We start from the raw sequence: 14,679 nt of genomic DNA, 5'->3' as shown, positions 1-14,679 counted from the left end.
GTTGTTTTTATTTCTGTTGCAGTTGTTCAGGACGGTTTTCTCGATGAGATAGAAAAAATAATGGGAATATTGTACTGAATGAGAAAAGTCGATTTGTTTAATATTAATTTGTAAAAATGGCTTAGCTCACTAAAATTTAAAAAAAATGTATAGGTAGGTAATAGCGACTAGTTTACGCAAAGATGTGAAGGATACAAGGAAGCCACTATTTTTAAGTAGCTTAATATTATGGTCTTGGAAAATCTGATTTATACTACCTACTCTCCTACCCGAATACAGCCATAGAACCATAGTCATATAGTAGGCTATTTATTTAGTATATTAAATAGGGTAGGGCATCATAGGTCTTCTCCTACCATATTACATAGTTTTATGAATGAATGATTAATTTCGAAAAGTATCGGCATCGATACGTCTGCATATTCCCGTGCGGTTGGCAGAGCGTAATCCCCGTATTGTTTTCATTTTTCATTCGACACACGACAGTTGCAGGCTTGCATCTGTTTGCTCAGCAAAGATGCGATACGCTTAACTTGTCAGATACAGGAGCTTTTTTATAGGACACAAATCGTTTCGAATACATATGTGCGGGATAAACGTTTAGGTAATGTTTTGCTTTCCCTCTGTTGTAAATCACTTGTAAAGAGGATTTGCAGAAATTAAAGACTTTTTGAAGGATTTTATGACATTTATTTATTATGTTTCGAACACTTTTCACTTTTCACGGGAGACTAAAGTATTTAATTTCCAAATGTATATACCTTATACTCGCGTAAAATCATTCATAAGAAAATATCAGAGTTTGGTCAGACTATGTTTATTATAATTGACAGTTTCGGATGTGTATCACGTGTTAAGTGTTAAATTATGCGTAGCACAAATAATAAGTAATACAAATTCATGCAAATTAATTGTATGATACAGAATAGGCCTATAAAATAAATCTCACTCTAAAATTCATAAAATTTAACGTAATTCGTGCAATAGCTGGCAGGGACGTCATATTTACGGCGTCATTTCGGAGTTGGAGAGACATTTAGCGTAATAATATTTTTGTTTATTTAATAAACCATACAAAGTTATTTAGCTTGGTAGATATGAATACATTTAACAATGCTTTTACATAAGCGTAAATGGCATGAATATATTTAGGAAAGTGAAAAGCTTTAGACAAATCATTTCAGACATAAACTTTAAACACATTATATCCAATACAGCCTGTTTTACTAATCTTTTATGATGGAATATGATTAATTTACAGTGATATGTTATAGATCTAAATAGGATGTGTACAATAAATAGAAATACAAACAGACTTTCAAAATAACCTCGAATCAATCAACTTTAAATCAAACCCAAATCTCTTGATATCATATAACAATACGCAAAACAATCTGATTACTATCAAATTACCTGTATGTAGGAACTGGCCAAGCGTGTGCTGCGCAGGGTAACCGCACATCGTGGCCCACCTGCACCCTCCGCGACCGCATCTCAACAGCTAATCGCGGCCGCACCTCCCCTTTCGGCTCTGTTACTATTATGTGACCTGATTAAGGAGGAGACATCATAATTACGTTTCGCCTTTGAATTATGACACTTTAAGGTGGTATTATTATACATACATAAAAGTAGGTAATTAATAACCTTCATTAACAAAATGTCACGTTACCTTTATAGTAAAAGAATTTAAACGTGGCGTTATTAATATTTTAATTTTATAATAAACTTACCAAAATATTGACTAGAATATACATTGTTGGTTATTTTATCTCGAACTTGGCACCGAAACACGGTATACCGGTCCTCTGGACTCACGGCGCTTATGTACAATGAGCCGTCATCGAGGCGTTCGTAATTTGAACCTGTTTAAAAAAAAGTTGTGTTATGCCAGTACCAAACGTCAAAAGACGAGAAAAAAAATAAAGTCCGCGAATTCGTTGAATGTTCAATGTAAAAATCTTAGATTAAAAATATCTAAGAAAAATATAATTAAATTATTTTCTGTTAGAGGCATAAATATTAGCAGATTGTTTTAATAAATAAAAAAACACAATTTTAAAAATATTCCGCTGTATTATTCAAATTTAGAAACTGTCCAAAGATACGAATTTCCTTTGGAAACTCGTGGAGTGTATCAGACATATAATGATTTAATTCACCAAATAAACTCAAGGATTAAACTCTTTTGCAACACCATTCACAGACATTAATTAAAAATTTCCCCAAAGCCACAAAATTTTCAAGTCTTTATTCCCTGAGGGCGTATGATGAATGACTCACATTGCTATAGCTTTTGCTGAAATTTCTTTCAAAGTATTTCTTATTAAGGAAGGTTTCAGAACGTTTCTTAGACTAGCAATTTTTTTTTTCGAGGTGTGTGACGAAGGCTTGGAGGTGAAATATATCAGGATGCGTAGTTGATCATATTTTCCTTATAAAATATAGTGAATAATAAAAAATATCAATTTATTGTTCTTTTCTAATTAATTTTTATAAATATTTTTATCAAGGTCAATGCTAATGACACTTCTCTAGACGACAAAAACAAGAAGAAAGTAACTTAAAATAATAGGTTTATTGTAAAATGGAAAAGCAATGAATTAATAATATGAAAGCTCTTAAGAATAATACAAGAAATTGAACTTTAACTCGGAGTTGTCAAAGTTTTATTAGTCCTGCTTTATAATGAACTTTTGTTCAATGAGGAAAAGTAATGCAAACGACTAGAAAAGTTTGAAATAGGTTTTTAAATGTAGTTTCATCGTTTATTTACAAATGCTTTTATAATGTATACAGGAACCTGTGAAATTAGTAAGTAGTATGTGTGTTAAAGAATTTTTTTTTGTTATTAAGAAAATATCATGTCTACTAGGTATTGATTAATTATTTTTTACTACCCGTGGTACATAAACTCTGAACGAGGGATTATTTAAAAATTTTCATTTAATTTAATTGGCGATTTTTCCTCACAAAGAGTAAATATTTATGTCATAGTCATATATTTTTGAAGACAGATTAAAAACAATGCTTAAAATATGAATAGCCAATGGCTAAGAAGTCTCTTTATATTACATTACGGATTTGTAACCACTAATAAGGATCGTTTAATATTTTAATTATCCTACAGAAGGGTTGGCGAAATGGGTCTGCAGATCCTTGACATAAAAATATATATTTTTTTAGAATTTTTGAAGGGTTACCTCAATTAGGTCGCTCAATACTACAAGGGTTGCTTAAGTTTTTCGACGGTTTTGTTAACCTACATAAAATTATATTATTTATAGAAAATAATTTGTTTCCTTGAGAAAAAATAGTTGTACCATCCCAAATTCTATATTTTACCTGTATATCAATGACTACATGCCAAATTTCAACCATCGGCTCTGTACTCTTTGCGTTTTAGATATTTCAAAAAGTCATAGAAAATTCTAGAAAAATCTTACCTAAATAAGGAAATACGCTAGTTTCATCATCAGCGAACCATTCGGTTTCTTGCACTCGTTCGCTGTAGTGCGGCGGGACGGTGCAGCGCAAGATGGCGGCGTTTCCCGCCATCACGTATTCATCTGACACATGCACCTCCCATGGGACGTTTAGTACTGGTAATGTAAAAAAAATTTCAACTTTAAATAAATGGAAGTCAAATTTAAGCTTATTTTTATATGTGGGTTAGGTTTTTGGAAAAGGCACGAAAATATGTAGGTATGTATAAAATTTATCTTAACTTTATGTTTTGATGCAATTAAATTGTATTTGAATTATTTTTCATCAAATTGAGTTTAACTGGATGTAAATAAAATCAAAAGCTCTAGTAATAACTATCTATAATCTACTACATATTTTACCAAATTATGTAGGTCAGTAAATTATAATAATTTCACCAAAAATTGCGCTATTAACTTCGTATAAAAGCAATATAAAACTTTACAAATACATTATCTAATGAAACTTACTTGCATGTACGTGAATGTTCTTAGATAAAATAGCGAAGCCGCTGTTCAGCCTTAACCTACACCTATAGGTGGCAGTGTGGATATCTCGCCGGAACCTGTCAGCCGGGAAGGGCGGGAACTCCAGGGATCCGTTGGCCAGCACCCTGCGGAGCCCCGCCAGTGACGTCACCGGCGTGTTGTCTACGAGCAGCCAGTCCAACTGCAATGGAAAATATGTATGAGTATTGGAGTACTGAATGAATTTAATGAAATTTTGTCATTCCAAATCCATTTTACTTTTTCGAACAGTCACAAGAAATATAGGTACCTACGCTAGATGCGTTTAAAGAATTTTGGAGTTAGTTGCCTTCATTGCATTTTCAACAAATTTTTAGTTTTATTGTATTAGCCCAGATAATATAATACTACTAGCTTTCCGCCCGCGGCATCGCCCGCGTTTTCAAAGAATAACCTGCATAGTTCCCGTTCCATTGGGATTTTCGCGATAAAACCTATCCTATGAGTTAATCCAAGTTACCCTCTATATGTGTGCTAAATTTCATTGTAATCGGTTCAGTAGTTTTTTCGTGAAAGAGTAACAAACACACATACATCTTCACAAACTTTCGCATTTATAATATTAGTAGGATAGGATAGTAGGATACTACTAGTAGATAAGTAGTAATAGTTGTCATTTAGATAAATGTATAAAATAATTGAGTGTTAAAATCTTATTCACAACAAACATTTCTACAATTCAAATAATCACATTTTTAGTTTGAATTGCATAAAATATTTGCAAAAGTTAGCTTTCTGGCTTGGTTAAATATTCATGTTTCAGTGCAAGTGTGTACGTAGAATGTGGCATCTTTGGAACCGCTGACTTTAGTTTGTAAGCTTATTGGACCTAAAACTTTTATATAACGCTCAAATTCCTTAGTGAAATGTTAGTGTGTTACTTTATAGATATAAAAGTTAAAGTCACTATTTCTTTGTCAAATAAACTAAAAAATAAAGAGCCTTGATATAGATTCAATTAGGTACTTTTTAGTTTTTCGATTGTTGTTACAGAAAAGTTATGTTTCTTTAAAGCCTATCTTAAAAATATGTCACTTATAAGATTAGTAATTTACTATCCTAATTCCTTAAATTATTCTTTCTGAAGTAGCCTACTTACTATGTAAATAATCAATTATTACAGCAACATTTAGAAATTACACGTATTAAATACCAATGAAAAGATATTAAAAATGTACAAAGACTAGTGTAATCCACGTGTCTGACGTAGACTACAGGCTCATAAATGAATATTAAAAAAGTTGTTGATATGTAGCGTTTCTCGCGACAGTTCATACACAATAAGCCGTTATTTATAATCCTTCAGGGAATATTCGGGAATGTTATAAGCCCCGAAATTTCGTTCCCTCGTGAGCCTTTTACCGCTGACGTCTTTTTCCACCGTTTATCCTTGTATAAATTCGTTTGTATTCTGTCATATAAAATAATGATCACTACAAATTATTGGCAAGGTTTTGTGGTATATTTATTTTTGGAATTGATAAAAAGTCTTACGAAATATGTTTGCTTTGTTTTCCCTATTTACAAAAGTATTGCTTTGTACTCTTTATTATAAACATTATGCATATAATAGGAATGCTAATTATTTCAGTTCACCAGTTAGTACTCGATTTTAATTTGATATTACCACAAAACAGAGAACTCTACTTTCTGATATTACTCGGTATTTTTTTTAGATTTTTAAAGTAAGTACTTACTAACAATGTAAGAGCAGATCAATAAAGATTCGAAAGGTAACGTATTTAATCTACCTATCACAAAAACAATTTATGATTGATATTAAAATCAATAGGTACTTAATAAATAAAATGACTGTATTCAATAATGCTCATAATATTAATGAATCATTTAAGTTTGTACCAATCTAGAGTACCAATATTATGCGCAAATGAAAACAAACATTCAATTTGATAGATATAATAATGATAATATTCAGCTTGAATGAAATCGCCAGTGCTATACAATAGACTTACTTATAAAGAAGGTATGAAAATTAATAAAACGCAATTAAGAAAAATACCGCACAAAATGTAATAAATTTGGCAGATTAATTAGGCATTCAATTCTAACCACGTTTTATGAAGATCAATACGAGTTCTTAATTAATTAAACGGTATTAACTGCGGGTGGCTCATTTTTTCGTTCGTTAATTATTTGGCGATTCTGCTTTGTTTTTCTTGTCCCATATTCCTATCTGGAGCACTCGGGCAATATAAACACGTCGTTATTTAAAGAAAGTTATAATTTCTAGGGTAAACAACTGTTTAAATTTAATATTATCCATTGTTTTGAAGTAAGTTTGTGACCTTTATTATTTTATTCGTGGAATAAGTAATTAAAATTTGAAACTTTATAACAGTGATTTTTTTTCACGTATTATGAACATAGTTAATTACGAATTATCATTTATCAACTGGAAAGCTGTTATAGTATTTTTCAGCGTGGGCGTTTCATCCAAAACAGGTTTAGTGTTTTCACAGATTACAATACTAAGTGTTAGTTTATGTTTTTTTATAGGTACTAAATATATATATAGTTCGATTGAAGAAGTGTGTTCTTTATTAATCTATTGATTTACCTGAATGCATGAAATGCATACAACTTATCATACCCGAATATGCATAGCTCAATCATGCTTGAAGAGATTAGACATTACGCCAGCAAGCTGAAATATATCAAACATATTGCGAAATAGCGAATGCACCATTTTACAGTACATTTCACTGAAACTGTACGTCTTTCGTTGCTAAGTTGATGACCGCAACTGCGGTTTTAGCTTTACCAGTTTACTCGTTCCCATGTTTACATTACCCCCCTAGGACATATTCATTCGAAATTCCTAAATAACATACAATGTATAGCGACTACGATGTCTATAGCTTTAACATAGCATACATACAAATAATTAATTATTCATGTAAGAACTTGCATTCTGATAGATTCATACGTTCGCATTTAATATTTCTAACGAAAATAACAACACCTGATCACATCTTTAGGACTAATTATGTTAACAGTCCCTAGATACATTCTCTTAAAAAATCTCACTTAGGTACCTGATCCTTATCAAATTGATTCAATTTAATTATCTTGTTATAGAAAATAATAGATAATTATATAGGAGCTATTGTATAATAGCAATGTACCTTCTGTGTATTTGGGAGGAATAATAATTATTAATTAGTTTCAATTTAAAAGTATTATAATAAACCACCTTTGTAATATTATTCCATCTATCGTACATGTGGTGTAGGTTCAGAAATAGATCAGCTATGACCTACGATATGACGAAGGTAAACGTATTTATTTCTACATCAATCTTAATTCTCGATATTTCATTTAGTTCGCAAGACGTGGGTGATTGATGATCATTCGGGAGGCTGTTCATAAAGTTAGCGAGATAATTTAAAATATCAATATATATTTGGAAGCGATAAAATAATTTAAAATTTTATTTTTATTTATTATCTACTTTTGTTTACAAAGATTTTGATTTATTGATATTTTTTGTAGATAGGTAAGTAATTATTAGGTATATAATTTATTGATACATGTACAATAAGTCTTAAAAAATAGAATTGTATGAAACTGTGTCAATTTAAATAAATTACATCCTATTAACTCTTTAAAAAGTGTGACTTTAAGATAACTAATAATATTTTGTACAATTTTACCCCGAACTTAAAACTCTAAAAGCGTGCTACAACTTACAAGCGTTCCAAATGTTTGTAGGTATGCGTTTTGACAGTGTTTGGTTCGATTGCGTGTTATTCAGTAGATATTCAAGACCACCATTGTTCATTATTCCGCTAGGACGTCCATAGAAAACTTGTATAGGACTAATTATGTTAACAAATGCAATCTCGTGTTCGTAGCGGAGGCACAATGCGTTTCCAAGGCACCATCACACTGACAATACCTTCGTCTACACTGAATAATTGGTTCACCAGCCACAATAAATCTGTGCTAAGCTGCTGTATGCTTTATCATCTCCCGGCACAATTTATATTAAATATCCTATTTCCGTGGCAACAAAGTCCACGCTTTAATAAATGTCACGTGACGTAAATGAATTGTGTAGAATTGTGGCCGGAATACATCCGTGAGCTTTTTTCGCTCTTGTCAGCCAATATTTTTTGTGATTCCAAGCAAATGTAATGCTCGTTATGTTGTTATGAGTTTTATTTATATAAACTTTGCGTATGGATGATAGATTTTGTGACATCTATTTAATTGATCCTGGATTACTTTGTTGTGCTATTTAGAGAGGTATTTTTATTTTTTACCCATTATTTCACACAAAATGTCAGATTTGAATAGGATACAACAAGAATTACAATTTTACTAGATTTTACGTACTAATGGTATATTAGTTTGATATCAATTATGCTATGTGCTTGCGTTTTAATTTGCTATTAATAACAATGAATAAATAAAGGAAGTTATCTGATTGGTTTTCCTGTTACAATTCCTCACTTAATACTTTGGAGGCTTCGAGATTAATGCTCCAGTTTGAAGTATAAACAGATTTCATATAACAAAATATTTAAAAAAAAGTTTTTAATATAATGATTTCAAATTGATTTACCGTAGCCGCAATGTGTTAATTGTTTTGGAACGTGCCATCTAATGCTATTACATACCTAATTGATATTTATTTACAGACAGACAATTAAACGCTTACCTACTTTTTAATTTATTACATTTATACGGATTCACGGGTGCGATATTATTATACCTATATCGTTAGAAATTGCGTCTAGCAAACTTATTCATTCATTTTTACTTTACACTTATACAATTCGCAATTCTCGCAAGGAATAAAAAGAAACTAAGGGGATGATCCTTTGAAAGTTTTATATTTTTCTTTATACTTTCGGCTTTGATGGAAGTTTAGTTTTGTTAGAACGGCCGTTAAGAGTTCAAAAAACCTCTCGGTATTAGCCCCTTGCTCTTACAACTTCTGGATCACATTACGACCAAAACGGTATCTTAACATGTCAATTTATTATTGCTATCAAAACAGACGAAAATTGTAGTCTGTATTTTGAATTGAAAAATCTTGAATAAAATTTTTTTGCCACACATATTTTTTATTGAAACTGAATTTCAATTATCGCCACTATAAAGAAGGTTATAAAATCCAATTATACATTCATCCATGGACGAAACAAAATTGTAACAAGATATAGACATCTTTTTCCTCAGCTGCAGCGGTATAAGCTCCGTGATATTTTTGCAAATTTCATTTTAGTTCAAAGCGAATAGAATAAAATTTAATCGGCACATTCCACTGGATCATCGGTGAAAAAAATTCCATTACGTAGACTTTATTTTATGGCGTTTTTATTCATTTTGCGCGGTTATGGAAAGCGTGTATGAGCAGAGCAAAGGTCGTCTATTTGAAGAGGACATGAGGCACCCGAGATAGTTCTAGCACCGGGTATTTGCGGAGGATTGTGTTCATATGCAAATACGGGCATATTTTCAATTTTACCTCGAAAATGCCGCATGATTTATTCCAAGTGCTACAGTTACGATAACGTTTTTATACGTTTTGTGTTTCATTTATGAATACTTTAGTATTCAGTGCTCTTGAAATGTATTTTACTTTACAGGATTTAATAAAGCGGCTAAGTTTTGGTATAAACGTTATTGGAAATATCTCGGAGAGTTTGTTTTTGTCGACGTTAGATTAATAAAATTTTAACGTAAATGTTTAACGTTTTAGGATAATAATTCTTTCGTACATGTTTATATCTGTATAAGTACCGTGTACCTCTAAATTTATCTCACGACTCACGAGTCTACTGATTTTTAGGTACTACATAACAAAAAGGTACCTTCCTTATTTTTACAGTAAGTAGTAAGTAGGTCGGTAATATATAAGCAGGCTTCTCTTAAAAGTACCGCTGAAATTGGAAACCATCATAACCACAACAGACAGTTACAATTCCACGAAAGTTAGTATTAGTTTGCAAAATTACCGGCAGTTTGCGAACAAATCGGAAAATTACAAAAATCTAGAGCATTTTAGTGTTTAGTTTAAAAGTTTGCTATACCTATATAGTGTTTCATTTATCATCATTACGACTTGTTACATAAAAAAAATAAATTTAATAAATAAATATTAATTATTAAACCTAGTTAGCTTCGACTCGCGGCTTTTCCATGTATGTGCTACTAAGACATCATAAAAACTAGTATTTAGTGTATAGTATACTATACCTAATAGAGTAGTATAAAATATATAAAAGAAGATCAATAAAATAGCTTTATAATTCAGTATCGATTCGTGAGTTAAAATTTAAAACAATGGAAATGGAATAGGATATTTTGATAACGAGATTGATCAACTTTGATTGAGTTATTAGAGAAAATGCGTACCCAGTAAAATTATAAACTTGTTTAATAATTCACAAAGGTCTTAATACTTTAATATTCACGTCAATCAAAACTTACAATACCTATAGTATAATGAACTGTCGTATTTCAAATTCAAGTTAAGTTTTTGTTAAAGATCTTTATGACCACAGAGGTCAATACTTAAAAAAATATTTATAAATAATATGTTCTTAGAAATTAAAGACTTTTTAACGGAATTTAAACGCGATTTATTCATTATATTATTTTCCCGACGTTTCGAACACTTTACAGCGAGCGTGATCACGGACGAAGTCTTCGAAATGTCCGCGTCGGGAAAATAATATAATGAATAAATCGCGTTTAAATTCCGTTAAAAAGTCTTTAATTTCTAAATGTATAATACTCGCGTAAAATCAAACCCGAGAAAATACAATATGTACTTAATTATACAAAGCTTAAATAAAAATATTTATAGATAAAAACAACATTTCTATTGCTATTCCAATGTTTACTTAGATGGGTACAAAAAGTTGATAATAAGTAAAATAAGTAAGAAAGCAGCAGAATAAGTATTATTAAATTATAAACAGTTTCAATTATGCATTGTTCCATAGTATAATTATTTTATAAGTATGTTAAATTAATTCAGATAAGCTTTGAAAGCTTAAATAAATAAGCATTTATTCATTTTCTGTTGCTATTATTTATTCAATGCATATTTATAAATGTTTAATGTATATCTAAAATGACTTAACATGATCATACAAAATGGTAAAGATCAACCCAAGTCGAAGGAGCTAGTGAAAACTTTTCCGGGCATTCAATTTCTGCTTCGCTCCGTTATGCCTTCCCAAAAATGTCAGCGAACCAAAATCTGTGCTAATATTCAATTTCGTAAAAGCAGTGCCGGCACTTCATTAGTTTTCTATCGCGACCCCTATTTCGCGATTGTCTGCAACTCCCCTTTTGCCCTCCGAGATAATGTGACCCCTTTACTTTTGTTTGCGATTTTATACACTTTTTGCTTAGCTTTCTTTGCAGGTTTTTCGCAACCGTTGATGTCGCGGCTAATGAATGTATTTTCAGGGAAATGTGAAAGGCCTTGGGACAGTTTGGTTATAATTACATTTTTAACACGACTGCTAAAGGATTTACTTACTGCTTATTTAATAAAAAAATAAATTGAAACGGTTTGGTATTCTAAATAAAACAAATATAATATTTCATTACTTTTTAAAGTAATCTTATGTAATAAAAATATGACTTGCTCCAACTAGTAACTTTTAAATTAAATTTTCTCTACGATTTTGTCCAGAAGAAACGATTTACTTTCTTAGTATTTCTTATTTACCACTACGTTAAGTAAATGTTATTCATTATCATTGATTAATAAGTTACATCTTATATTTGATATCTAGATAGCGAATACCTACTGGAATTAGAAAATTAAAGGGACGCAGTTACCCGTCAATTGTAATTGAGAAATTTTGACAAGTGATATGGTTAGACGCTTTCGGGAATGTCTGAGAAACGCCGCATCAGTTATCTAATGATTTATTCATATTTATGAAGAGATATTACACCAAGACAGTCGTGTTCTATCAGTAAACTTGTTCACAAAATAGGGTTATCAATTCAACAAAGTATGACAGGTACTAATAATAAATAATTTGTAACTTTAATACCTAGCTAGGGGGTTACTAACATTTTTTGTGTAGATATTGGTAAGTATGTGAGAACCTACTTACTACTCGGTAATAATTTCTTTCGAGGGCACCAGCTAGTTTCATATAAAAGACAATTACGTATCTGTTTCATTTAATTTTTCCTTTGTGAACAAGAAAACGTCCAGAAAACTATGGCCACTATCTACCACAACATAGCTTCATAGCTTCTGAAAAATACGTGCACATAAATGTCAAACCATGTGCCGCCCGCCTGGTCCTAAAATACCCGCAAGTCTATCGAACATTCGAGAACCTTCCATACGATAAACTTAGCGTCAACCCGCCCATCGGTTCTGTATTTTGTGAAAGGCTGGGCGCATATCTTTATTTCCCGGTTGGTCTGAACGACCGTAAACTTCGGGAACTCGCTTGAATGGGGAAACTTTATATTTGACTTCGCTCAGCAAGGAGTACACAGTTTGAATGCGGTTAAATGACATTAATTTGTTGCTCGCCCGCACCAAGAATGAACCTTAATTTTTGTTTGAAATCAACTCTTCCGTATTCTTTAAATTCAAGTTTAAAAATTATAATCTACTTTCTCTGAATGATAAATAAATAATCATGACGTGGATTATTTGATTGCTCAAACGGCTTTGATTGGACATTTTTTTTGGTCAACTTAATTGATTATTATTTCAGACATTCATTTCATGAATACTTCATTTTCATTCAAAAAGAAAACGAAAGTCTTCTCCGAATTCTGTACAACTATTGAAATCAGTAAATAAATTTGATTAATCAGTTGACATAAAAAATAAACTTTTAGCGCAACAAAATTGAATTCTTCAGTAATATCGTTTCACATTTATAAACGAGTTATTACCTATTATCAAATGATTAACATCCTTTGTAAATGAGACGACATAATATCGAACTACGATATGGTTTTATCCTACATAGTTTTTTCGCTTTTCGCCCGCTAGCTAAGGAAATCCCGCATAGTTCCCGTTCCCGTGGGATTTTCTGGATAATAACTATCATGTCTGTTAATCCAAGTTATCCTCTAATGTGTGCAAAGTTTTATGAAAATCGGTACAGCAGTTTTTTCGTGAAGGAGTAACAAACAAACATATAAACTTTCGCATTGATAATATCAATAGGGTGATTAGGTAATGTTCAAGTTACCACATACTTCATTTGGTTACAGTATTTACCTCGTACTGGCCTCTAGTAGAGCACGTTAGAATGACGCCGGTGTCGTTGGTGAACTCCACATGATGCTGCGGCTCCGAGATGGTCAGCCGACGAGGCTCTGGGGATGCTGGCACTGCTGCAACAAGGGATAGTTGTGATTAATAAAATATAAGCCGGAATTAAGGTTTCCACAGGTAATATAATACTACGCATAACTGCTCACACCCGTTAAGTTTCAATATATTAATACTTTTTAAGTACAACTCTTTATACGTCTTGACACTGGCAAATAGTCACAACTTCTTGTCACGAAGAAAAAAAAGTACACATTTATAAATAAATATATTATATCAAGATTATGTCCACGAAATACTCTTCAAAACACATTAAAGCTCTGTCTGGTTCAGACAGGTAACAAGATATATTAGTAAAATAAATAAATTGTAGAAACATCCATGTACCTACCTATTTCAAAATCCTAGAAAAATATTAAAGTCAATCTTTTTCCCAAACTCCAAAGATAGCGTTATTAAAAAGGCTTTCCGAAATAGTAAGTTCAAATGCTAAATAACAAATTTATGTGCAAAAGTACTTGATCAAACATATAATTATTATGCCTTTGAATTTTGAATCCCACTGATTGGAGTTATTCTATCCATTGATTTCACATTAGCGTTGAAGAAGATTTATTAATTAGGATTCATCAATGTCGACCTATTTAAGTCAACAATTTATAATTAAATTACACACACTGAACAACTAAACAGCTAGTGAATATAAGCCTGTTCGTTTATAAAAGTAGTATTTTTTAATTTAAAGTTTTTCTTTTCATAGAATGAAGCGTAATACCAAACGTCAACATGTCTCTATAATTGCTTTTCGTATCTTTATAACAAAGTTAACTTTGCTTTAATATATTTAACTTTGGAGCAATAAAATTGATCAAATTTCCTGAACATATCCCTGATTGAGGGTTCTACAAGGGAAGTTAACCGTAACATGATTCTTTGATGGCCGGAGATATATTTAGAATAATCTAACTAACGATTCAAAGGGTTCCGGTTTATATTTAATCAGTTTCATTAAACTGATGAGTTTAAGTGTGATTCATGTCTTATTAAATGAACTTTCTGAATATGAACAACAATAACAACTCTCTGGTGACAAGTGACAGAAACATCAATAAAATTAAATCAATTGAATGAATAAATAAAAGTGAACATTCTGAAACCAACAAGAGATATTATTATCTATATAAAAATCAATGCCACTTTTCGTTGTAATTCCATAACTCGAGAACGGCTGAACCGATTTCGATAATTCTTTTTTTATTATATTCCTTGAAGTACGAGGATGGTTCTTATGTAGAGAAAACGTAAACATGTACCACGGGCGAAGCCGGGGCGGACCGCTAGTTATCTATAGATAAGCATTTT

The 14,679-nt window shown here is 31.4% G+C and overlaps 1 protein-coding gene across 1 annotated transcript in view; it reads right to left on the bottom strand.

The window, feature by feature from the left end:
- Window positions 1-14,679, bottom strand: part of LOC123698921 (Down syndrome cell adhesion molecule-like protein Dscam2) — a 149,730-nt gene that overhangs the window by 38,495 nt on the left and 96,556 nt on the right. The window contains exons 3-7 of the mRNA XM_045645746.1: window positions 13,264-13,379; window positions 3,957-4,155; window positions 3,447-3,602; window positions 1,734-1,865; window positions 1,414-1,549 (exon numbers count right to left, since the gene is read on the bottom strand). Coding sequence (XP_045501702.1) covers window positions 1,414-1,549; window positions 1,734-1,865; window positions 3,447-3,602; window positions 3,957-4,155; window positions 13,264-13,379 — 739 coding nt within the window. The remainder of the gene's footprint in view (window positions 1-1,413; window positions 1,550-1,733; window positions 1,866-3,446; window positions 3,603-3,956; window positions 4,156-13,263; window positions 13,380-14,679) is intronic.

The sequence above is a fragment of the Colias croceus genome, chromosome 17 (genome assembly GCF_905220415.1).
Source record: "Colias croceus chromosome 17, ilColCroc2.1".
NCBI lineage: Eukaryota > Metazoa > Arthropoda > Insecta > Lepidoptera > Pieridae > Colias > Colias croceus.
The sequence above is the reverse complement of the archived record's forward strand: the minus strand, read 5'-3'. Positions and strand labels throughout refer to the sequence as shown.